The 23728-nt window shown below is 39.6% G+C and overlaps 3 protein-coding genes across 3 annotated transcripts; all 3 read left to right on the forward strand.

Moving 5' to 3' along the window:
* The first annotated feature begins 450 nt into the window (after positions 1–450).
* LOC115685010 (uncharacterized) lies at positions 451–6728 on the forward strand. Its single transcript, XM_030609988.2, has 9 exons — positions 451–1045; positions 1836–1897; positions 2817–2871; positions 3123–3221; positions 3437–3523; positions 3633–3749; positions 4873–4965; positions 5726–5756; positions 6320–6728. Exons 1-9 carry the CDS (start codon positions 950–952, stop codon positions 6502–6504), a joined length of 825 nt encoding a protein of 274 aa, XP_030465848.1. The 5' UTR covers positions 451–949; the 3' UTR covers positions 6505–6728.
* Positions 6729–10434: 3706 nt separating this feature from the next.
* LOC115685011 (uncharacterized) lies at positions 10435–11284 on the forward strand. The gene has a single exon (XM_030609989.2). It carries the CDS (start codon positions 10560–10562, stop codon positions 11043–11045), a length of 486 nt encoding a protein of 161 aa, XP_030465849.1. The 5' UTR covers positions 10435–10559; the 3' UTR covers positions 11046–11284.
* Positions 11285–17568: 6284 nt separating this feature from the next.
* LOC115685009 (probable E3 ubiquitin-protein ligase LUL4) lies at positions 17569–22826 on the forward strand. Its single transcript, XM_030609986.2, has 3 exons — positions 17569–18218; positions 21204–21714; positions 22183–22826. The coding sequence occupies exons 1-3, from the start codon at positions 17671–17673 to the stop codon at positions 22294–22296; spliced, it is 1173 nt and encodes a 390-aa protein (XP_030465846.1). The 5' UTR covers positions 17569–17670; the 3' UTR covers positions 22297–22826.
* Positions 22827–23728: the final 902 nt, after the last annotated feature.

Consider the following 23728-nt stretch of genomic DNA (forward strand, 5'->3'; position numbering starts at 1 on the left):
TTCCTTAAATCCGAAAGGGTACGGTGACAGAATTTGACAATGGCACAGACAATGCCGCGACCCCAAAATTGCACGAAGAGGTTGAGCGCCGTGCCACCGCGAAGAAAAAATACGGAGGGTAAATTTGCCCGACGAGGGTCGATAATCTTAGCTTCTTAGGCTTCAAATCTTAGTCGCTTGGACACTAAAATGTCAATCAGCAAAAGGGGAACCCATCTTATCTAAAGGACTTTATAAACTGAAGGAGCTTGGATTAGAGAGAACGGTGGTTGTTCCACCAAGGAGTCAAAACAGTGGAAACGACCGTGTTCTCGTTTTTCCCCCTCTTCCCCCAACGTGGGGAGGCAGCGTGCGCATCTCGCCATCGAAAAAAGCTCAAGAAACAAGCTCGGGTCTTTCGTCTTCCGTCTTCTTCCCACGTTATCTCCTCCAAGCAAAAGGCAAAAGGCCGCACAGCCCGATCGAGAGAGAGAGAGCGCCTTCGCTTTCACGTCCATCCAAACTTCCCCCAAAAGCTAAGGAGAGACTTTAGAGAGAGAGAAGGCGCTCGACGGTTCGCCATTTTGCCCCTCCAAGAACTCGCAAAAATTCCGAGAGAAAGAGCGCCGCGTCTTTATCTTTCATCGAAAACCCATTTCCTTCCTTCGCGCGACGGGAGCACCATCTTTACCCCACCCCCCCGCAAGCGTACACACAGAAGGGTCGCCTTCGCGTTCACTTTCTTTTGGGGGGTAGGAGGAGGAGGAGGAGCAAGAATCCAAGAACGCACGCCGCGCCGGTACAAAAAAAATCGTGGGTCGAGCGGGGGAAGCCTCGATGGAGTGATAAAAGGGGAGCAAATCTGGCAAACATAGGAGGACTGCGGGCTCGCTTGTCGCTGAAGCAATCGCCCTCCGGCTGCGCCGACGACGACGAGGAGTGCAGGCCTTGGCGTCGCCGCTTCTCCTTCATGGCTCTCACCTGGGGCTCCGCCCTCCGCGTCGCCCTCCTCCTCTCCCTCCTCCTCGCCGCCGTCGTCGCCTGCTTCACCCTCCCCGTCGAGAAGGTGCGGTCTTGCGATCGGTGGCGTCGTCGCCGTTGGGTTTGGGTTTGATCTTGATCTGGGTTTTTTTGGGTGCGTGCGTTCGGTCCCCCCGCGCGCGATGTCGTCGAGCTTTGATTCGGCGATGGATCGGGGGTTTTAATTTGCTTGGGAGTTGCTGCATTATGTGGTTCTGGTGGGAAAAAAAAATGTGCTTTCGCTTGTGTGGTTTCTGATGGGATCTCGATTGCGTTTCGGCCTTTCGATTGTTCGCGTTGTCGGTTGACTTGTGTTCTTTGGAGTGTGTTAGAGGGTGAATTTTGACTAGCAATGTTTTAGGATTCCATCAGATGATGTGATATGATATGATGAGTGTTGTTTTCAATTACTGCTTCTTCTTTTTTTTTTATGGAATCAATTGGAATTCAGTGGTGGATTCTGTCGTCAAAATCGTCGGGAAAGAAAACTAAAATTTGTTCTTGGTAGTCATGGTTTTTATTCCAACTGAACAGAAGGTTGAGACCTCAGTTCTTGCGTTCTGAATTATTGTAGTGGGAAGTTATTATTTGAATTTGGGAGTTGGTGCATAACCCGTGATCCTGCTATTCAATGCCGGACAAATATGTCGTGGTAGTTTACACATCCATAGTTCCCTGGTTTTCATTTTGGTGTCATGACAAAGCACTGGTATCTTACACTCTTTGGAATAAGAATCTTTCCTTGATAAGGGGAACATGCTTTTTTTTTTTTAATGATCCAAATCCCCCCACTTATGATATTGTTTCGTCCTGATATCACTGGGCTCTTTGTGCAGATTCTGAAGAATTTCTTGTTATGGGTTGAACAAGACCTTGGCCCTTGGGGTCCGCTTGTTTTGTAAGTCAAATAGTTGTGCTTTATAGTTTTTATCACTGGGTACTCGAAAAGAAAGTGATTCTGAGTTTTCTGGTTGAGTAGTCTATCTTGAACCAATTCTCTATCTTCATGATGACCTCAAAGGTTGCAAGTGATATTTATGTTCAAGAATCTTGTGAAATTACAAAACAATACACGACTGATAGCCTCATGACGGCATTCTGAACATATCAATTTTAGTGCTGTAGATACTGGCTATTTGGTTGGTTAAGAGAGGATGTCAAGAGAGTTGATGGTTAATATTGCAATGCAGTTGCATACATGAAAGTTAGGTGACTGAAACTAATTTTTTGATAAACTCAAGATTGCTTGCCCAGAAATTTGGAGGGGATTAAATTCATTTTGATGAATCTCATTTCGCCCGATACTAAAGAGTTTCCTTGACAGTAGCTTTTTGTGGATGAATTAGCCAGTTGTTTATGTATTACTATGTTGGATAAGAAACTTAAGTTTACCCTAACTAATCAGGCTTATGTAAGAAAAAGTATAACAACTGTAGGCATGGAGTATCAATGACTCGGGTTTCCAAAGATCTGGACTAGTATAACTCTTTCTCATCCGGTGGACGACAATTTGACAGAATACTTGGCCTTTCTCACATTTAGTAGCGCTATGGTGTCTTCTTAACCAGTAGATGTTCTTTCTGCATCTGTTGTTTTCTTGCTGAAAGCAAATGAGTTTTAAGTGAAGCTTGTATCCAGAAGCGTTGTAATCTTTTAGTTGCTCAATCCTTTCATATAAGTTAGCTACCAATCTTACATGTTAATAATTTAGTTGTGCTATAAAGTATGCTTGGAATTTTATTAGTCATCTGAAATGGGTGGCAGTATTCCAACCATTGCTTTTATTATTATCTCAAGTTTAAATTCTCACTTTGTAGAGCCATTGCATATATTCCACTGACAGTGTTGGCAGTTCCAGCTTCAGTACTCACCGTAAGCATTGAATCTCTCTTCTCCGAGTTACTTATCTGGCTTTACCAAAAGAGCTGTACATTTTCTCAGTTTGTAGGGTTTGTAATTGCATCACAACCATGTTAAATATACGATAGGACCATGACTACCTGAGATGCCTTTGGTCTCCTATGTCTTAGAAGCTTGCAAAAAGCAAATGACAAAGTTTTGCTCGTGGTGTAAGTTTGAGTTAAGCGTGACCTTATGTTGCATTAATTTCTGACTGTTTTCAGCTTGGTGGTGGTTATTTATTTGGCTTACCCGTTGGATTTGTTGCTGACTCCATTGGTGCTACTATTGGAGCCGGCGCTGCATTTCTCCTTGGCAGAACTGTGAGTGCCTGCCTTCTTAACTTATCATTTCTTGCAGAATTTATCACTTGTGAATTTTTGGCTGTTATATATTTTCTTTTGTGCACTTCTACATAACTGACTTAAAAGGGTGTTGTTTTCACTCTCATTAGCAAAATCCATGCTTTAATACCTATTTGATTGGCATCTATATTATTCCGATGTTGATATGTATATACTGCATTTTCCTTGAACAGATTGCAAGATCATTCGTTATTTCTAAATTAAAGGATTATCCTCGGTTCCGCTCGGTTGCTGTTGCAATTCATAAATCTGGGTTCAAGGTGTGCTGCATTGATTGGTCATTGGGGTTTGACTATATTACTGCATAGATTAATTTGTCTCCATTCTCTACTCGGGATACATAACCTTGTTTCTTCTTTGTTAGTACAGATTGTCTTGCTGCTGCGGCTGGTTCCCTTGCTTCCGTTCAACATGTTGAATTACCTCCTTTCTGTGACTCCAGTGCCAATTGGGGAATACATGCTGGCATCTTGGATAGGCATGATGGTAATTTTATTTCTTCCTGAGCACTAATGCTGAGTTAGTTTTTCCATTTTAATATGGCATTTGTAATTTTACAATAGTAAAATCATGTTGTAGTTGATCTGTTCATAAATTCGAAGCATATTTCTCTTACTCTGTTCATCGAAATTGGGATCTTAATGGCACACTGTTACCTTCCATGTCAACACCAGCAATGCCATGATGAATCTGAAGAAGCTACAATTTGGTTCTGGGGATGGATAAATGAGGGATTGAAGGACAAAATTGACTGCATGAACTGATATAGAAACGCTATATATTACATGGGTGTAGGACTACAAAAGGCTTAACGAGCAATTAATTACTTGTTCTCTCAATACTTATGCAATGTTTCCTCATATTTATCATGGATGACTCTCCAAATTCTTCTAAGCTAGTTAATTGACTACAGAAAAAAAGTAGGCCTTAATTGAGTTTCTCTGGGGATTAGTCCCTTTACCAGTCAGGCACATGTGAGTGTAAGAAGTTGTACATCGGGAATGTATGTGAGGGTGAGGGTAATGTGGCTTAAACCTCGTTCTGTAGTTCCTAAGATTGGCCTTCTTAGAACTGGGGTGTCCATTCCTGTAGGTCCAACACCAAAAAACAAAATGTATTTTGAGTGGCTCTGCCAATATTCATGTGTATTTAGTTGGTTTTTCTGAGGGGAAAAAAATTAAGGTTATCGATTGCAACAGTGAAGACTACTAAAGAATTGGATTGAGTATGCAGAATTACGGGATACCTACTTTAGCTTTTTTCATTGCTTTTTTGATGTCCTGACTCCAGACATGCATGCCAGAGAATTTTTGGTTCATTAGCCTAAATCTTATACCAATGTCGGTAACTATTTGATAATAAATGCTTATTACCTCAAGTTGCCATATTCATGTGGTTTTCGTTTAGTGTTGCACTTGTACAAATGGTGTGGTGCGGGTGTGGGTGTGGGTGCACACTTGAGCTCTTCGATTTCTGGTGAACTTTTCTGCAATTGCACGTTGGTTGGTTCCCCCAATTACCTTTGAGTAACATTTTAGTATTTTACTGGCTTGTTAGCATTTTAATTTTACATTGTAGATGCTAAAGCTATGAAATTGCTTTCTTGCAGCCTATAACACTCGCACTGGTGTATGTTGGGACAACTTTAAAAGATCTTTCTGACGTGACACATGGATGGAGTGAATTTTCAGCTACCCGTTGGGTAAATAACTAAGAACCATGTTTGCTTTTAAACTATCTATCTGAGATTCTAATCATGTTGATTGTCACTCAAGATGCATTTGGGTGGTGTATGGCCATCAATTTTTGTGAATGCTTGTGAGGTGGACCTGGTAGGAAATTCTTTTTGGATCACTAACCAATGTATGTCACTTTCATGATTGAGTAATGATGGCTTCTTTTAACTTGAAGTCATTTGAACTTTTTAACCAAGATTTTGCTTCTCAAGATTTGAACTTTTGGTGAAGTTCTCCTTGAAACTCCTTTACACTTCATTCAAAACAATGGCTATGTTTTAAGTCTGTTGAGGAGCTTATATAGCTTTCTAGGCAATGCCTTTTAAGGACATTATACTGGAAAAGGTACTGGAGGGGTAACATGATGTGCTAAACATTAATATTGTTCAGAGTACAGTCTCTATAAGATTCATGGCAGCCTGCTTAACAAATGCTGCCTGTATGGCACATTTTTAAAAGTTATTTGCACGTTGCTGTCAGAAAGCTCTGATCCTCTTCTTCAAGCTTTTTGCTTAGGTCAATAAACATAATCCTTTGTCATGTCACTTATGGTGTCTTAATTCCTTTGTTTTTGTATTATTTTGTCACTTACGGTGTCTTGATTATTCAATTAGTGACTTCATTTTGTTATACAATTCATTGATGCATGCGTCAGCATCTTAGAATGTGGTGCTCCTTCTGTCATTTATATTTTCCTGATCGTTCTCCTTCATGTGTAATATGCAGGTTTTAATCATTCTAGGCCTTGTGGTATCTGGTGAGTTGCAACTAGTGATGTTATAGACATCATCCTTGTTTCCTCCTTTCGTGTTCTATAATCTGTTTATCTTTCATTTTGAGGATCATTTGTGTGTACATAGAGTTTGTCACTGATGTCTGAGGTCTGAAGTCTTAAGAGATATCCCTTGAAGATTGTCTTGTGGAAAACAAGATACCATGATTGTGTTATTCATCAAAAAGCGAGGAAAAGCCAAAATTTGTAGGATATTTCCTTTTGCCTTTGCACATTGTATGTCCACCGCTGCAATCTCCATACTTCTAGAATTGCTGAAAGATGGACTGTAATATTTTGGACATTTCTGATTGCCATAGACACTGCAGAACAGAGATCACCACCTGCAACGGAACCTCAATAAATGATTTACTCATACACTGGCTTATGGGCTTTAATGGGGGAAAACTTTTCTAGTTTTTTGTTTGTCATAGAAAAAAAGGTGGAACTGGATGAGCAGAAATGTTTTGCTGTTACGCTTTTGTTTAATCACTCAATTATGACGCTTGGCTTGAGATCTAAGACTGGTTTTCTGGCTGTTGGTGCAGCTATTCTGATTTTCTGCATTACTAGAGTCGCCAAGGCGGCTTTGGAAAAAGCTCTGGCCGAAAATGAAGATCTTGATGGAGTTTTAGCGACATCACAGTTGCCTATAGTGGCTGAACCGGTTGCCGACCTGAATCAGCCTCTTGTCATAAAGATAGAACCTTCTGAAGAGAATCACGAACAGTGAAAAAAAAATGGAAAAGGAATCCATCTTTCTGTAAATTCTTCTCCTTTTATCATTTTTGTAGGATGTTACTCTCCATTTGAACCTCCACATGCCGTTCTCAGCATTCGATGCTTGTGATACATCTACTGTACAGTCCCAGTTTTCTGCTTTAGCATGAACAAGAAATTCTCTCATTTTTAAACGAATGAAATCATAAAAATCTCAATGAAATATTCGTTTTTTTTGTAGTTCATTCTGTGCCATGAGTACTATTTGATGCATCTTTGCTGGCCTGCTGCTTATGCATCATTGTATTAAACTAAGGATCCAAAGAGCAAGTATCAAGAAAAGCCATTAGAAAAGCCAAAGTTTCCTTGGAAAATTTGTAAGCAGAGGGAAAAGGCTCCTTATTTTAGTGAAAAAAAGATAGAATTTCATTGTCAGCCGCAAGCTTTCCCCCATAATCTGTCATTTGCTCCCAATTTCAAATTGCTAGAGCAAATTGATTCATCTGATACGACAGCTGTCCTGAAAGTTGCTTTATCATCGACTGCTAAAGTCTCCTACTGGGGCTCTTGATGTGGACTGTTATTACTATTATATTATCATATGTTAGCTTGTGGCCGATATTACGGCTAATGGCAAGGACAGAACTTGTTGGACTGAAGCGTGAACATGGGTCCTGAACGAAAGATTGCAAGACTGGGCAAAGTTTGCCCGCAAATCTTTTAGCATTTAGTGCACAGTGTCGATAGATGTGGACAGATCTGATCTGAGCATACCTAACACCATTATTTGGACTAATATCAGAGCTGGTGAACCCCATTGCCACACCAGAAGATGGTCCTCGTGCGGATGTTACTCTGAATCTGAAAATTACTGTAAAACTCTCATGTATATCATTCGAAATTAACAAATTTTTTATGCTTGAAGACTGGCATTTTCTTTTGCCGACGTGGGTCTGAGTTCAATCAAGAATCACTGATCCTGATGATCATACGCCATGATGGTCTATAATGTTCTCATGGCCCTGGCAATTGCTTTCATCAACCATTACATTTGTAGCACCAAAAAGAGGGAGCGGAATTGTCGCTTGTCAGAAAGGGAATGTAGCTAATCACGCCTCGCAGGTTGCTTCTAGGGTCCAGTGGAAAAGAAAAAACAGGGTCCGTCCCATGACAGGTCGTAATTTTCCTGAAATTTATCATAAATCTAGTTGAAATCATAGTAAGGTTGGTATATCTATATGTAGTAATTTAACTTTATGAGTCCTAATTTATCGGGAAAATTGCCAAAAAGTCCTAAACTAATTATACGGCGGCCAATTTAGTTTTAAACGTTTTAATTGTGTCAATTTAGTCCTAAATCTTTTGATGATTTGTTAATTTAGTCCTAAACTTTTCAACGATTTACCAATTTAGTCCTTCCGAGCAATTTTGGCCATAAATTGCTAACATGACAGTCTAGTCAGCGCCGGCTATCCTACGTGGCATGCGGGCGCTGACATAAACAATTTTTTATAATTTTTTTAAATTTATGAATTCTTTTCTTTTTCTTTCTTTTCTTTTTTTCTTTTTCTCTTTTTTCCTCTGCTGGCCTTAGGCGAAGGCTGCCATTCCTAGCCTCGGGCAAGGGACACCCGCACCTAGCCTGGCGAGGCCCGTTGTTGTCGGCCTTGAGTAAGGGTCGCCCGTGTAGATCCCGATCCCGCTTGAGCATCCCTTGCCCAAGGTTGGCAACCTCCGCTGACCATCGACGAGGCCCGGCAATGGCGAGCGGAGGGAAAAGGGGAAAAAGGAAAAAGAGAAAAGAAGAGAAAAGGAAAAAAAGGAAAAAAAATGCAAAAATTGTCCACGTTAGCACTGGCTGTGACACGTAGGACGGCCGGCATTGACTAATTGATCACGTCAGCGTTTTCCAATCAAAATTGGCTAGTAAACTAAATTGGCAAATCATTAAAAGGTTTGTGACTAAATTGACAAATCGTCAAAAGTTTCAAGACTAAATTAGCACATTTGAAATTTTTATGACTAAATTAGCAAGTTGTCAAAAGGTTTAGAACTAAATTAGCACAATTAAAAGGTTTATGATTGAATTGCCCGAGCCATACAATAGATTTAGGATTTTTTGGATAATTTTTCCGTAATTTACCTATAGTTGTCATAACTCGTTGTCACTTACAATTAGTATTGTGCCCTTATGGACAGTAATTTGTCTATAGAATTTGTGACAGGAAAATGTTGAGATCAGTAATTAATTAATAGTACAGTAAAGCACCACAAATTGTTGTCAATGATGGTACCAATACTTGCAATTTTCCTTTAAATCAGTGTAAATGACAAATTATTGATCATTTTTCGAAGATTGCAAGTTATCCCAAAGTCTCCCACGGTTGAATTTTTAGTGTTCGTAACTTGTCATGGAATCAAAACGAGTATATTGTAAATTTTTTCCTATTCTTAACAACTTACTCAATGATTCTAACATTCTTTTATATGTTTGTAAATTTTGGGCCCTTTCAGGATGAAAAATTATCCTCATATATCGGAACTTTTCTTAATCAATAGTAAGATCGACACTCTTATAATCAATAATTTTTCTTAAGCATACGTAAGTTTCTACCTTCCCAAAAATCATTCACCGTCGAAATCCATTCTCTCTTAATCTAACAGCTCATATTCAATGGGACCAAACTCATATTTTTTCAATACAGAACCATAGAAAATGTCCTAAACTGTGGGGGATCAAAAGTAGAGTTTGGTTCCTTTTTTTTTTCAGAGAGACTTGAACAGTACTACTGCACTTAGAAAAGCACTTGGAATGATGAAAGACGAAGCAACATCATATGAAGTCTCATCATGACAACTTTGGTTGCCCAGCAGGGTCCAAGTCTATATCTCTTTTCCCCTAGCAAATAAAACGGAAAAAAAGCCACTTTACTACCTAATATTATAATTTTCCACCCCCCCAAGTTTTGTTAACTTTTCCACTGCCTTCATGCGTTGAAATTTGAAGCTCTTGGGTCCCTACCGGTTCCTTGATGGAAGGGCATGATTCAACCCCCACAAGCAAAATTGCAGAAATTCACCCAAGTGCTGCATCTCCATGTCTACCCTCCACTTTCATGTCATATCATCTAAAGACCAGAGAAGGCATTGAACCTTCCATGAAAGGCCCCAAATCTAAGGGTCTATATGTTTGAGTTAAGAGGAAAAGTGAAAAGTTAAATTTTTTTTTAAATATTTTCATCGAAATTTGACAAATTATTGGAATTTAAGAAAAAAAATAATGAATACAATTATATGGACCAAAAACAGGGTACATATACATGATGCATGGTAAATGGATAGGCATACATGAGAATAAATTACACAACCACACTATATTTTGGTGAATTTGTAAATAGACCACAGAAAATCTTGAATTTGTGCAAGTTCAGGAAATTGTGGCTCTTTTGGTCATTCTTGTTGGGCTCACTTCTTTCCATTTTCTTTCGTATTGCATATCCCAATAAATCACTTGGAACATATCATATTAACATGAAATTCATCAACTATGATGGATCACTCCAAATCTTTACGTACTCAAAGATGAAGAGCAATTTTCAAAATCCATCACTTTCCCGTCTGCTCTTTCCATTTTTCACTCGACCACAACAATTCTTTTGAGATAGACGTCATACTGCTGTGGTTCGACACCAGAATAGTATCCAGGAAATATAAATAAGACGCGTCGTAACTTAATCCAATATCATAATCAAGGCAATTGAAGGAGTCGCTACCAATTCAATGGGTCTCATTAACTTAATAAGTTTATATCGAACCCTCAATTATGGCATGTCTTTTAGAAAAGAATTGAACCACGCGTTACGAAATTATCAGGGGCAATTATTATATAACATGAAGCTATAGGGAACATACCAAGAAATGTTGATAAATGCAAATTTGCAATATACACCAGCACATGCCACAAAGTCATGGCATTCCAAAATTTGAGGCCATCAAAGGTCACTCCTTTCGCACTCACTTTTGCTTCCCACCTTCATCGCCCCCGAAAAAGAGTGAGAAGACCGAGCAATGCGTGGACTCAGTAAGCTCAAACTCAACATCTTCTCTCTAGGAGGCTGCTTCGATGGGTGTAGAGACCACGCTCAGTCCTCCGGACTCGGGACCCGGATATGGAACCTCAGCGACCGGCCTGTCGAGCTCCAGGTCCGGGTCGGCTCGATCCTCAAGAAGGTCCACACCCTCAAGCCCGGGTCGTCGAAGCGGCTCAAGTGCAAGAGCATCTACAAGGCTTACATGCCCGGGCGGCCGGGCGGGCCGTCGGCGAGCGGCGGCGGCGGCGGCGGGGGAGGCATGAGGAGCCTGCTGTACTACTACGACGAGGCCTGCCACCCTTACATTTGGATCAACGACACGTGCGGCGACTTCACGCGGGTGGTGAAGCAGCAGTACCTGAGCCTCGAGGACCTGAGGGACTGCTCCGAGATCAGGATCCACAGGGATCCCATCAGGGGTTGCATTTGTGTTAGGAAGAAGGGCAGGCCTGATTTTTGCTAAGGTGATGTGATTTGAGTCTTCGAGAAATTAACACAAGCCGTGCATTCCAGCTTACCCTAAACTTTGTTCTGCAAGCTCGTGCTTTTTGTCTCTTTTGGGTTTTGACTGCACATTAACTGCTTCTTCTAGTGGTGTGATTTGGAGATTTTAGCTATACATTGGAATGCATAGATGAAGCTTTTTATGTTACTTTGGCTTGTTACTTTGGAATGCATAAATGAAGCTCGATTTCCCTTGAACCGGTACCCGCTTTCCTATATCTAGTTTCCGATACACTGAATTCATCGCATCGATTTAGTCGCGCCTGCCGGATAAGTCTGCTAGTCTTAAGGTTCCGCTTGGTCTTTAGCACCGGAGATGCGAAAGGGAAAAAGTTGCAGGGAAAGCTTGGTGGTCTTAAAGTCAATTCCAAGCAGCAATCTTTTGACTAAAACTGTGATTAGAGAGATCTTCGTTCTTTCCTTTAGATTATCCGATGGAGAAGGAAAGTAAAGCGAAGTTGACCAACTGCTTCATCTGGCAGTTGATATTTCTTCCTTTTTCCTTTCCATAACATAAAAATGACACGAATGGTCCTGAACTTTTAACTTACTCAATTTGGCTCCTGAATTTTAGTCTTATGTACAATGTCGTACATTAACTTTTAATTTGTTCAATACAGTCCATGTACTTTTGATATATGTTCAATCTAGTCCCTAAAATATATGAAAATATTTAATATTATCCTTAAACTTGAATTAATAAAAAGATAATATTGAACATATTCATATAATCCATGGACTAATTTAAATATTTACCAAAAGTTTAGGGATCACATCGAATAAATTAAAAATTCAAAGACGATATTGCACGTTAAGTTAAAGTTCAGGAATCGTATTGAATAAATTAAGAGATTTACCGATCACTTAATTTCGAGGACTATTTATAAAGTTATCTTGAATACAGAGTTTGGGACCAGTTGGGGTTGTCGTTGCATTCTGAAAGAGCCACCTAGAAGAAAGAGACGACCATCATTCTTGTTGGTGGCGGGTAACGTGTCCCTCCCCTAGTGCTGTCCAAATTGCCATTTATTAAGATCTTTGGCAACAGTCTTCCAAGCAACATGGCTTGGTCGGAATTGGACTGAAGTTTCTTCTGTTAGAACCCTAGCTAGTTCCCAAGATATCCCTAAGAATGGATCCGAGCTGTTCATATACATTCAAAATATGTCCTCTAGAATTTTTTTTTTGCCAGTATCGGCTCTGTATATTTCGCGAAAAATGAATATTTAAAATGATTGTTTGTGTCGCTTAAAATGATTAGTCGATGAAACATGTTTTCATTACCGATAACGATTTATGTCTAAATATTTTCGTGGACGATGAAAATATTTTCCGCGTATTCATCTTTTTAAATGATACAAGCGATCATTTTTAGGAAATATTTTTCGAATCATTCATTTTGCGCGAAACAAACATAGCTTCGCGCCAAATTTTTATTTGACTGCCATAATTCATCTCCAGTGTCTCTACTAAAATCCTACGTTGGACGCTGAGTACGTGGTCCAAGATTTTGAGCATATACTTCAAAACCCGACATGTTTTAGCGACGTCGAACTCTCGGCAAAGCCCATCAGCCTTGTCTACAGTTCATAGCAAACAAATCAAGCTGTCGTCTGTCGTCCATTTGCCAACACGACGTTTGAGCAATGTCGGACCGGAGGTCGCCACCCGACCTCGACCTGGATTGGATTCGGGGCGGCGACCGTCGCTGAACTTTAGATCAGGTGAGCGACGGCGGCAGACGTGTTGGAGTTGGCGAATACTTCGGGGACCCTTGTTTCTCACATCGGGTACGCCCACGTGAGCTTAGGGAAACTGAAGTGTTGTCCGACGACATGTGACCCATGCGTGCGGAATACGGGGGTTCGGGCGCGCCCGACCAGTCCTTGCCGGTCGGCACGGGGGGTTCGGGGCGCGCCGCGGATGGCCCCCGCTCGCCGGTGGTGGGCGGGGCTCGGGCGGCGCCCCAAACCTCAACGGGTTTGGGTGGCCCGTATAGTGCGAGATTAAGAGATTTCATATAGGTTTAGGTTTTGGGCCCGTTTGGGGCATATATATATTTTCTCGTTTTTCGATCATTGTAACGAGTTGAGTGGTCAGTAAACCTAAAACATAGTGAAATCTCTTTGCAGGACGTAGCCCTAATTGAGGGTGAACCTGGGTAAATTCGTGCATCGTCTATTTTCTCTGTTTTCTGCGTGATCGTTCTGTTTTGGTTCTCGATACGTCCTGTCAAGACGCATGGGGAACGGAATCAATGAGGGTAACATCAACTCGAGAACGCAAACATGGGGTCGCCAAGTTTTTCTTTTTTTTTCCTTTTTTGCTTGATGAAGTTTTTTTTTTCTTTTGCTCCTAAAATCATTTGTCTTATCTTTTGAGCTTTTTAATTCCACAAATGCCACGTGGCACGCCACCTCAATGTCATTAGCCACGTCAGCTGCCCACGTAGGATCTTTTGGATAGAAAAGATAATAGTGGCCATTTCGGTTCCTTGAGGGCAAATTCATGCTTTTTTTTTTTTGTCCCGAGACTTTTGAAAAGCGGGGCAAATACATCTAGAGGGTACAAGTATGTGGTCTTTTTGGGATTTGGCCAATTTCTAGGTAATGTGGGTAAAATAAGAGATAAAGTTGTGAAAAAGATGTAACAAGAAAATAACAAAAGAGCCAAAAATTAAGTTGAATGTGGCCTAGGAATGGAAAAGCGCTTCGAAACACGCCTAAACGATGGATTTTGAGGTTTGAAATGACTGCAAATGGGAACTCCAATGCCGCTACAATATAGTGCTCGAAATGAGCGTTTCGAATTGTTATTATGGGCTGTGTAACTCCTCCCGAATCAAAAGCGAGGGTTGTTCTATGGATCGTCACAAGAATTCTTGTCCTAAACCCGCCCGTTGGATTTCTGCTTATCCGAATGCTCCGAAAAGTCTTCAATAGCTGCGGTCACATTAGTTCTTATACAAATTCATCAAGTGTCTGTTCAATGTGATTGTATTCGCATTTTGTGCATAACTAGGGATCCAAGTTTTTGGGGAGAGGCAGAATTCTATTATTGTTTCGGGGCAAAAGATGCGAAGCTTTTCTGTATTAGTAAATTTCAATGAGTGTTGGTAACAATCACCAACAATTGTTTTTTTAACTTGTCGTCAACTTATCGTCACTTTTATGAAACTATTAACTTTTGCAACTCGTAAATTATCAATTTTTACTAACTCACTCACTTTTATTTGCATAACTGATTGACGCCTTGAATTTTTTAACTCTTATACGAAATTTTCAACTTAAATTAGAGTGACTTATCAACTTTTTTCAGATTAATTTATCCACTAATTTTTGTTACCAACTCTCATTTAAGTTACTTACTAACCTTTAATGGTTTCATTTATTAATTTAACATTTTTCTATAGAGTTATTGGCTTTTAATTACCTTGGTTAGTAGCTGTTCATATTTACTAAGTTGTTTAGAGATGATAGGCCTACATTAGTGTGACTCAATAATTTTTCTACCATTAAATTACATTAGGTTTACTTACCTACGTCTATTTGTTTGCTCTCTTTTTTTTTTTTTTTGTAATTTGTCAACTTTTCTTATCGTTGACAAATTTTCGTTTGTATTTCTTAACAGCACCTAAAATTTAACAACTCTTGTTAGAGATCACTAACCACAGCTAGAGTGACTGATAAACTTCTCTCCAATTAAGTTACTGACTAATTTTGGATGACCTCTTATTTAAGTTACTTACCAAGTTTATATATCTATAAATCACAAACTTTTCTTATCTTTTATCAACTGTTATTAACTTTTGTAACTACGAAATGATATTTGGAAACTCTTATATGAAATTACTAACTTTAAGTTAAATGATTAATCAACTTTTCTTTCTAATAAGTTATCAAGTACTTTTGAATTACAAACTCTCATTTGAATTAATTATCAATGTTCATTTGGTTCTCTTTCAATTTAACAATTTTTCTATTGGATTACTTATTCGAGGAAAAAATCGATAAATTGGTCAAATAAATAGTTGATAACTTAATTGTAAAAAGAGTTGGTAAGCAAGACAAATGATAGCGGTAACTCATTAAAAACCTTGGTAACTTTTGGAAAAATCAAATAAATGCGGTAAGCAACTAAGCAACTCAAATGAGAGTTCATAACCAAAACTAATTGGTTGGTCAATCGAAAAAAAGTCGGTAGGTCGTACAAAAAATATTGGTAATTTCAAATAATAGTTAGTAAATTAAGTTGTTGGTAAGAAGGCCAAAATTAGAGTCGGTAAAAGATAGATAAGTTTTTTCTGTCAGATATAAGAGAAGTTATGTAATTAAAGAAAAATAAATGAATGTTGGTAAGTAACGCAAATAAAAGTTAGTGAAGACTTATTAGGAGAAAAGTTGGTGATCATTCTAGCTAATTGAGGTTAGTATTTTCTAAAAACGAATTGAAAATTTTGAAAAATTGGTGAGCAAGGCAAATAAAATCGATAACTCACCGGAAAAATTGGTAAATTTAAGAAAACAAAACATGTAAACATTGGTAAGCATCACAAATGATAGTGGATCTTAAAAAAGCAGCTTGCAACTTAATCGAAAAAAAGTTGGCAAGTCGCACAAATAAAAATTGACAATTTCATATAAAAATTAAAAAGCAGTTGGTAACTTGTTTGCAAAGAGATGAAAACTACAAGGAAAGAAATCATACTTATGCAAAATCACCATTACATCCTCAATCATTTTATCCTAGATTTTCCTTTGAAGGTAAAAGTTGAAAACAAAGTGAAAATTTTCACTTTGGTCCTCCAATCCATCATCCAACCATGATGATTGAAATCCTTGGGCTAGATTTTCTGATCACAACTTCACATGATTGCTTTTTCCCAAACTGAGGAATCCGAATTTGCTATCTGAAGTTTTCCCCTAGCAAGATTCTAAATTGCTCTCGCCGTCGCGCTCCCATAGTCACGGATGCACGCATAGCGACCTCGAATAGCGGATAACGGTCGTAGGATGCGTTTGGTAAAGCATTTACCCGAAGCAAAAGCTTTGAGGTAAAAGAGTTTTCACGAGATGAAAATAGTGTGTTGTTGCTTTTTAATTGAAGGATTTTCACGAGATGCAAATGGTGCTCGGTAAGCACGATTTGCATAGAGGACTTTGGTTTAAAGAAAAAGATAGAGCTTGCAAACCCACGATCTAAAGATGATTCGGGTACAATCAAGGGTTTGCAACTACAACAGCAAGTAGAGGTATCACAAAAAAAAAAAAAAATCGGGTCTTTTCGAGTCGGGTCTCTTTCGGTTCGGGTAGCAGATAGAGAAGTTCGTGCCTCGATTTGGTTTGGTTCCATCCGCGTCATAAACCCGAATCAAAACCGAAACACAATAATCACCAAACACTTACTGAAAAAATAGCTTTCTGATTTACTTTTAACCCCAATCTCTGTGTCTCTCCGTTTGAGAAAAACCTAAAAAACAAAACGACGGTGGAGACTCCATTGAAGTGCCAAAGAGAAGAAACAGAAGAAACCCACATCGACGAACAAGTCGAAGACCAAAATGAAGTGCCTCGTTGCCTTTTGAGGGTTAATTAAAAAAAAAACAGCACCAACTTTAGGTCGAGGGGTAATTTTGGTCCGAACTTTTTTTTGTTCCATAAAAAAGCATCAACTTTAGGTCGATGGACAATTATGGCCCGAACTTTTATTTGTCCCGTAAAAAAGAACCAACTTTAGGTCGAGGGACAATTCTGACCCGAACTTTTTTTTGTCTCGTAAAAAAGCACAAACTTTCACTTAAATTCCAAATCTGGCCCTTATTGACTTAAAACTATTGATTTTCCAACTTGACTATTCCACCTTAGCAATAAATCCATGTGAGTTACTGACTGGATTTAAAGCATTATTTATTGTCTTATTCATGGAAGAGATTCGCCAGGCATACCACCATAACTTTTTTTCTCAAAAAGGGTAACTTCAGACAGAAAATCAGTGTGGGGCCAAATTTGGGATTTAAATGAAAGTTGGTGCTTTTTTATGGGACAAAAAAAGTTCGGGCCAGAATTGTCCCTCGACCTAAAGTTGGTGCTTTTTTATGGGACAAAAAAAAGTTCGGGCTAGAATTGTCCATCGACCTAAAATTAGCGCTTTTTTTTTTTAATTAACCCTGCCTTTTGATGCCGAGACAGATCCCTGTTTTTACGGGACGAGAGTTCCCCTTATCACGGCAGTTGGTGCGCTGCTGTTCTACTTCACTGTTTGGGATTTGTTTTTTTGTGTGTGTGTGTGTTGAACCTCTCCGTGTATCATCTCGAGTTATAGCTAAGTTCACGAGTCCAACCTCGATAAGATGTACTCGAAATAATGCGAGATCGAGTCGAAGCTACAAACTAGAAAAGAAAAGGCAAAGTCAATGTCGAATATTTTTACATCAAAAATTTGATCCGGTGTTCCAAACGTCGTTGTTCCTTTCCGCCACGCTATTACCGACTGGGATCCCCCTTTCCACGTTCTTCCGTCTTCCTCCTCTTTTACCTCTGGTTTTTCTGCAACCTCATCATCTCGCCATCGCTCTCACCTTCAAGATGGGCCTTTCATGGAGCAACCCCAGAAGAAGAAGACGCTACCCGTACCCGCCGCCGCCGCCGCCTCCTCACCACTCCTACTACTACTCCGCCGACCCCCACCACCACCACCACCACCACCACCCTCCTCCTCCTCCTCCGCTCCCGCCGCCGCCGAGTGGCTACTTCCCGGCCCCTCCTTACCCTCCGCCCCCGCCACACCACCACCACGACCACCACCCGCCTTATCCCGCGTACCCTCCTCCTCCGCCGCTGCCGCCCTCCTACTACGGTCCGGTCTCGTACGGCGCGTGCGCCTACTCGGGTCCCGTGGTGGGTCGGGCCGGTCAACACCCGTACTACGCGAATCAGGCGAGCGGGTGGCCCGCGGCTCGGCCCGCGGCGGCGTCGGCTGCTCCCACGGTGGCCCACGTGGAGCATCATCAGAACGCCAAGAAAGTGAGGAACGTGGTGAATGTGCACAAGGACACGATCAGGGTCGAGATCGACGAGCACGACCCGGATTGCCACTTGGTGTCTTTCTTGTTCGACGCCTTACATGATGGAAGGTGCTGGATCTTTTATCTTCGCTTTCTTGGCCTCTCGTTAGATTAATGGAAATTGGTAGTTACGGTCGTTTTGGGTGATTCGCGAGTTACATTTGGTCGAGATATCTGTGGAATTACTTGGTTTTGTGCGTGATAGCTTAGAAAGAAGCGTGAGGCGAACGTGTTTGGGCTTTTCATTGGCTCGTTGTATGATGGCCAAGCGATCGAATTAGCTCGAATGTCGAGCGAATGGAATGAATCGAAGGGTCTAGAGGATAGGAGACAGCTAATACTTGGTAATGAAAGTAACCAAAATCCAACAAAATCTAGAATTTGTTTGGTTTAAGTATTATGAGTCGCGATGCGGATGGGGTATGAGTTAACTGGGATTCAGAGACTCCAAAGAAAAGAATGTGCTTGATCTTTTGATCCTACGTATATGTGGAATGAGTTGCGAGAAAGCATCCCCGTGTGGGATGTGGTTTTCTCTTTCCATAGACAAGACTAGAAGAGGTTTGCTCTGGTGTGCACATCATGTGGTTCGAAATTCTAGAGGATCAAATGAAGCTCTGGATCAAAAACCTGTTTAGTCGTGGAGAGATCAAGAAAAATGGCATATTGAGAGGCAAATGAGACAAATTGCTCGTCATAACTCTGTCCTTGTTTTGTTCTTGTTGGATGTAGAAACTGTGAAGATGACTAAATGAAGAATAGCGAAAGGAACGTAATCTCCCTTTGTTTTTGCAGCCTTGAATCTAATCATCCTTGAAACTAGAAAAACACTGTTGCAGGCACGGGCATTAACAATTTTAAAAGACTCCATTTCGTTAGAAAACTTCTGATTTCAAATTAATTGAGGAACATTTTTGGGTGATTTCTTCTTTAAAATTGTCTACATTTTCCCATTTCTTCTATTTGTTTTGAAGGATCTTGTAACATTGCGTTCGAAGTGTTTTCTCCTTGATTGTGGACTTGATTTGAGAGTTCTAAAGTCTTCTCATTGTGAAAGTATGATTGTTCCTGTTGATCATCATATATCTTTGTTACATTTTAATTTTCCTTGGTAAACAACGACTCAAGCAGCTTATGTAGCTGCTTGGTGGCTCGATAGGGTGAAATGCATTGATGATGTGCATGGTTAAGCTGTTCATGCAGCTGTTAGGTCGCTAATTATGGAGATCTACATGAAAGATGTGGCAAAATAATTATGCATCACATGGCAATTAACAAATCCATTGAGGCAAACCTTCACTTTATTTTTTTTTATAGATGGAGAGCTACATGATTGTTTCTGTTGATCTTCATTTATCTTTGTTAGTTTTTAATTTTCATTGGTAAACAATGACTCAAGCAGCTTATGTAGCTGCTAGGTGGCTCGATAGGGTGAAATGCATTGATGATGTGCATGGTTAAGCTGTTCATGCAGCTGTTAGGTAGCTAATTATGGAGAGCTACATGAAAGATGTGGAAAAAAAATTATGCATCAAATGGCAATCAACAAATCCATTGAGACAAACCTTCACTTTACTATTTTTTTATAGATAGATTTGGTCATAAAGGTAGTGCTCTGATGTTCAGTGAATTACCTTCTGTCATGGTATAGACAAAGGTAATATCTTGTTGGACTAACTGTTTGAGTGAAGCAGGAAATTGCATACATTGTTGTTAACTATAGTTTGGTCAGCTGATATTTTGTTCCTTCTGATTAGTATTCACATGCCTTAGTGGGTATGAATTGATAATAGACTTTGGTGATTAAGTGTTCTTATATCCGTTGGTCTTTTTTGTTCTTTTTTTCCAAAAAAGTTCTTGCCATTGGGGGGTCTCAGAAAAAAATGAAAAAGGGATCTATTTATGAAAGTGAAGGAGGTCACGAAAAAAGTTGGGGTTTAAAGCAAATTGCTGGAAGTATCACCTCTCCCTTTCTGGGAAATCTTCATGATTATAATATGCCTTTTATATCTCAGAAGGTGCTGTAGTTTTCACTTCTACTGTGTATCTGTAAAGATGGAAGGGAAACTCGTTATGTACTTTTTACCAACTAGTTGTAGAAATCAGCAAAGGTATCAACATGGTACCTAACTCTAGAGAGTCCACAGTCACATGATAAAGCTAAAACGTTAATTTCCCCTTCACCCAAGATTTAGGTGGCTAGCAATCAAATTCCAAGATATCAGGAGAAATTTTCACAACTTACATTCTTTTTTGGAATTCTTTGTCACTGCATAAGGAGGTGGTGCCTGTTATGAACCAACCAGTCAACAACTGATTCTTCTGCATGCACATCTAGAACATCTTATTGCTTATTAGCCCTTAGTTCATCGAGTCTAACAAGTCCAATGGTTATGTAGAAAGGCCAGTTTAACTTTAGATTATTCGGAAGTTTAACCCAGTGTTTGGACACATTCTTAGACTTAAATGCATTGATAGATATCCTAGATGTGTGGTCATATGAGCAAGCTCTTCGTGATTCAACTTCACTTTCTTTTATGACATTTTTACCTTCCTCGTTCTGCATTCTCAAGGGCCATATGAAGGTTTTGCTTGCCAAGGACATGTAACATGTCATATTTTCAAACCTTTCAAGGATGAAATACTTCATTCTTGTGTTTGCATCAGTATAAAATCTCAGTTATAAAAGCTAATGAAATTAGTCAACATCCATCGGTTTGACTGGGCTTTGAGAAATTCGAACCGGTTAAGTGACTTAAAAATCTATTGCAAGAGGAGTGAGATTAATTGTCATCTGATTTTGAGAAACTTCTAGTTTAGACCTACAAATATGCTTCTAGTGGATCAGAAAATGCTGCTTGAACATTTCCGGAGTAGCATTTGAAAGAATAGTAAGCTTAAACATTGCATCAACGATGGGAGAAAAATGCTCACTCATTAAATGTTACCTCTCAGTTTATTAAAGTGATGTTCGTGCCCATCTGAGAAAAATGTATATTTTGTGCATACATGTTATCAACGCTGCTGTTTTCATTGCGCGTTCCTGTTTTGCAGTATTACTATTTTGTATTTTGGCAAGGAAGAATCCAATTGTCGATTGGTTCCCCTGTTTGGTGAAGCCTTTGGGCCTGTGAAATTCCAATTTCAAAAAGGACTCGGTCAAAAATTTTGTCAGCCTTCGGGGACTGGCATTGACTTAGGCTTCTTTGAATTGGATGATCTCTCAAAACCATCACCTGGAGAGGATGTGTTTCCTCTTGTCATATCTGCTGAAACATGCGTACGGCCTCAATCAATGGATGACCCTCTAGTTAATCCAGTGCTGTGCACCTCCTCTCACACGCAAATAACTCAGGCTGTTCTGGAGAAAAATAATGGCGGTCCTTTTCACGTAAGAGTTATCAAGCAAATTCTCTGGGTGGATGGAGTTCGTTATGAGCTACGTGAGTTATATGGGTTAGGGAGCTCTTCGGCAGAGGGTTATAATGACAATGATCCAGGGAAGGAATGTGTAATTTGCATGACTGAGCCAAAGGATACTGCCATTTTACCCTGCCGACATTTGGTGAGTCTATATAGGATTTCTTTGCTGTTGACTTTACCAACACATCGTTTTGTCAATATTAATACTTCTGATCTGCTTCATATGCACATCTAATGTAATCTTTGCTAGATAATGATTAAGATGCTTACACTTCCACTAATATGTCTTTTTTGCTAAAAATTGTTAGCTCTGCCTACTTTCACCTGTCTGTCGTCAACTACAGTCATGTTATGATTTCGTTACAATGCTGTGCTCCTTTTCGTAGTTGGAAAAAACTAGTTCAAGTAATATGATGGGTTTAATTTATGCTTACGTACAATGTCCTTGGTTGACTTTAATGTTGAGGGTATGTTGCTTTTCATGTGGAATGTGGACGTCCATGATTAACAGCTCATTAGAGATTACGAAATAGGAAAATTTTCACGTTGCTTTAATTTTGTTGTTCTAGATATTACTTATACATTATGATTTGTTAATTTCTTTTCCCAGTGTATGTGCAATGAGTGTGCCAAAGCATTGACGCATCAGTCAAATAAGTGCCCCATATGCCGTCAACCAATCGAGGATCTGATAGAGATCAAGATAAGTAATTGTGAATTCTGAGAGGTTCTATTCTTACTAAATGGGATTGCAAGGCACAAATCCTATTTTTTGACTCCTCTTCGGTTCTTCCCATGAGGTTTATTTTCAGATGCGTGGGTTCTTTATGTAACTGTCATTTGTTCTCAACCCAATGCCAGCTGGCAGTAACTAAAATGTATATGTTCTACATGAATTTTTCACTTTGCCGGTGTTGAGAGGTCGTCTTAGTCCGAGATTGGTTGAGCTTGGAAAGAAGACCTGCACATATATGTATAGATGCATCAGCAACGAGCGGATGTTAGCTTTTATTCACGACAACTCTTTTGTGTAGTTTTATATTGAACTGAGCTTCTTGACAATGGTGTTGAGAGCAGTCCTTGTGTAAATGACACTGCTTTCCTCACTCACCCAGCGTAGTGTGTATGATGTGAAAGTAATTGTAATTTGTAAGCACTAGATATATGTATCCTAGTACTTATCAGTGATTTTTGTGACTCATAGAGAAACAAGTGGTATTTGTTTGAAAGGGCTTAAGCAACGCATTTTCTGTTCTTTCTTTAGCTTCTTTATGACTGGGGTGGTGAGTCAGACTGCAGAAAATGTTGGGTCGAGTTTTTTGGCGTTGATGTTCTGTGTTGGACTTAATTTGCTATAGTCTCAATAAGAGCCTAAAGAAAATATTGGGCCGTGGAATTTAGGAGTTAATATGACCTCTGAAGAATCTAGTTTCTGGATGGCCTCCAGAGTAAATTGCTCTCGAACATCCTAGGATGAAAGGCTCTACCGCAATGTTTTGTTTTCCTTCATTCGTATTAGCTTTGTATGTGAAGATGGGCACTCAGATTTTGGTCCTGCAGCAAAGGAAATAGATCTCTAGCTATGGTAGTTATTTTCTCACAAGCCTTTATTGCGATATTTAAGAAGTTGCCCACTCGTAGTGTTGATGAAGCTCCAAGTAATCGTCATAATACCATCCTAGCGCAGCAAAAATTGATGGATCTTTATCTTTTATGGCTCTGTAACGTCTTCTAGTAGAGATACCTGCAGGGTGAATTTCCTGAAAAACCCCCAACTTTAGGTCAAATTTCAAATCTGTCATGAACTTTTTTTTTTGTCTCGGAAAAAACTCCAAACTTTAAGCTCAGTTTCAAATCTACCCCGAATTTTGTTCTGTGTAAAAAAATCAGCAAATTTCAATTTATTTTAAAAAATATATCTCCGTGATCCAATCCCAACTTGATGTGGCACTTCTACCTCGATAGCAAATCCACATCAACAAAGTAATTGGGTGATAGGTACAGATCGGCGTCGTATTTCCACTTCAATAACAAATTCAACTCAATAAAAATTATTGAAATTCTCTACAATAAAACCATTCTAGGATATGAAAGTTAGGAACGATAACAAATCCATCCTAAAAAACTTTTTTTTAATTTAAAAAAAAACTTAATTT

This window comes from Syzygium oleosum, unplaced genomic scaffold (genome assembly GCF_021117445.2).
Source record: "Syzygium oleosum isolate NSW1041296 unplaced genomic scaffold, Sole_v2.1 Sole_v2.01, whole genome shotgun sequence".
NCBI lineage: Eukaryota > Viridiplantae > Streptophyta > Magnoliopsida > Myrtales > Myrtaceae > Syzygium > Syzygium oleosum.

Excerpts from the sequence above, each read along its gene's own strand:
- LOC115685010 (XM_030609988.2), top strand. The coding sequence starts at position 950 with ATGGCTCTCACCTGGGGCTCCGCCCTCCGCGTCGCCCTCCTCCTCTCC. Across the intron at positions 3,524-3,632 it reads TTCATAAATCTGGGTTCAAG|ATTGTCTTGCTGCTGCGGCT; the intron begins GTGTGCTGCATT and ends TTGTTAGTACAG. Across the intron at positions 3,750-4,872 it reads CATCTTGGATAGGCATGATG|CCTATAACACTCGCACTGGT; the intron begins GTAATTTTATTT and ends GCTTTCTTGCAG.
- LOC115685011 (XM_030609989.2), top strand. The coding sequence starts at position 10,560 with ATGCGTGGACTCAGTAAGCTCAAACTCAACATCTTCTCTCTAGGAGGC.
- LOC115685009 (XM_030609986.2), top strand. The coding sequence starts at position 17,671 with ATGGGCCTTTCATGGAGCAACCCCAGAAGAAGAAGACGCTACCCGTAC. Across the intron at positions 18,219-21,203 it reads GACGCCTTACATGATGGAAG|TATTACTATTTTGTATTTTG; the intron begins GTGCTGGATCTT and ends CCTGTTTTGCAG. Across the intron at positions 21,715-22,182 it reads TTTTACCCTGCCGACATTTG|TGTATGTGCAATGAGTGTGC; the intron begins GTGAGTCTATAT and ends TTCTTTTCCCAG.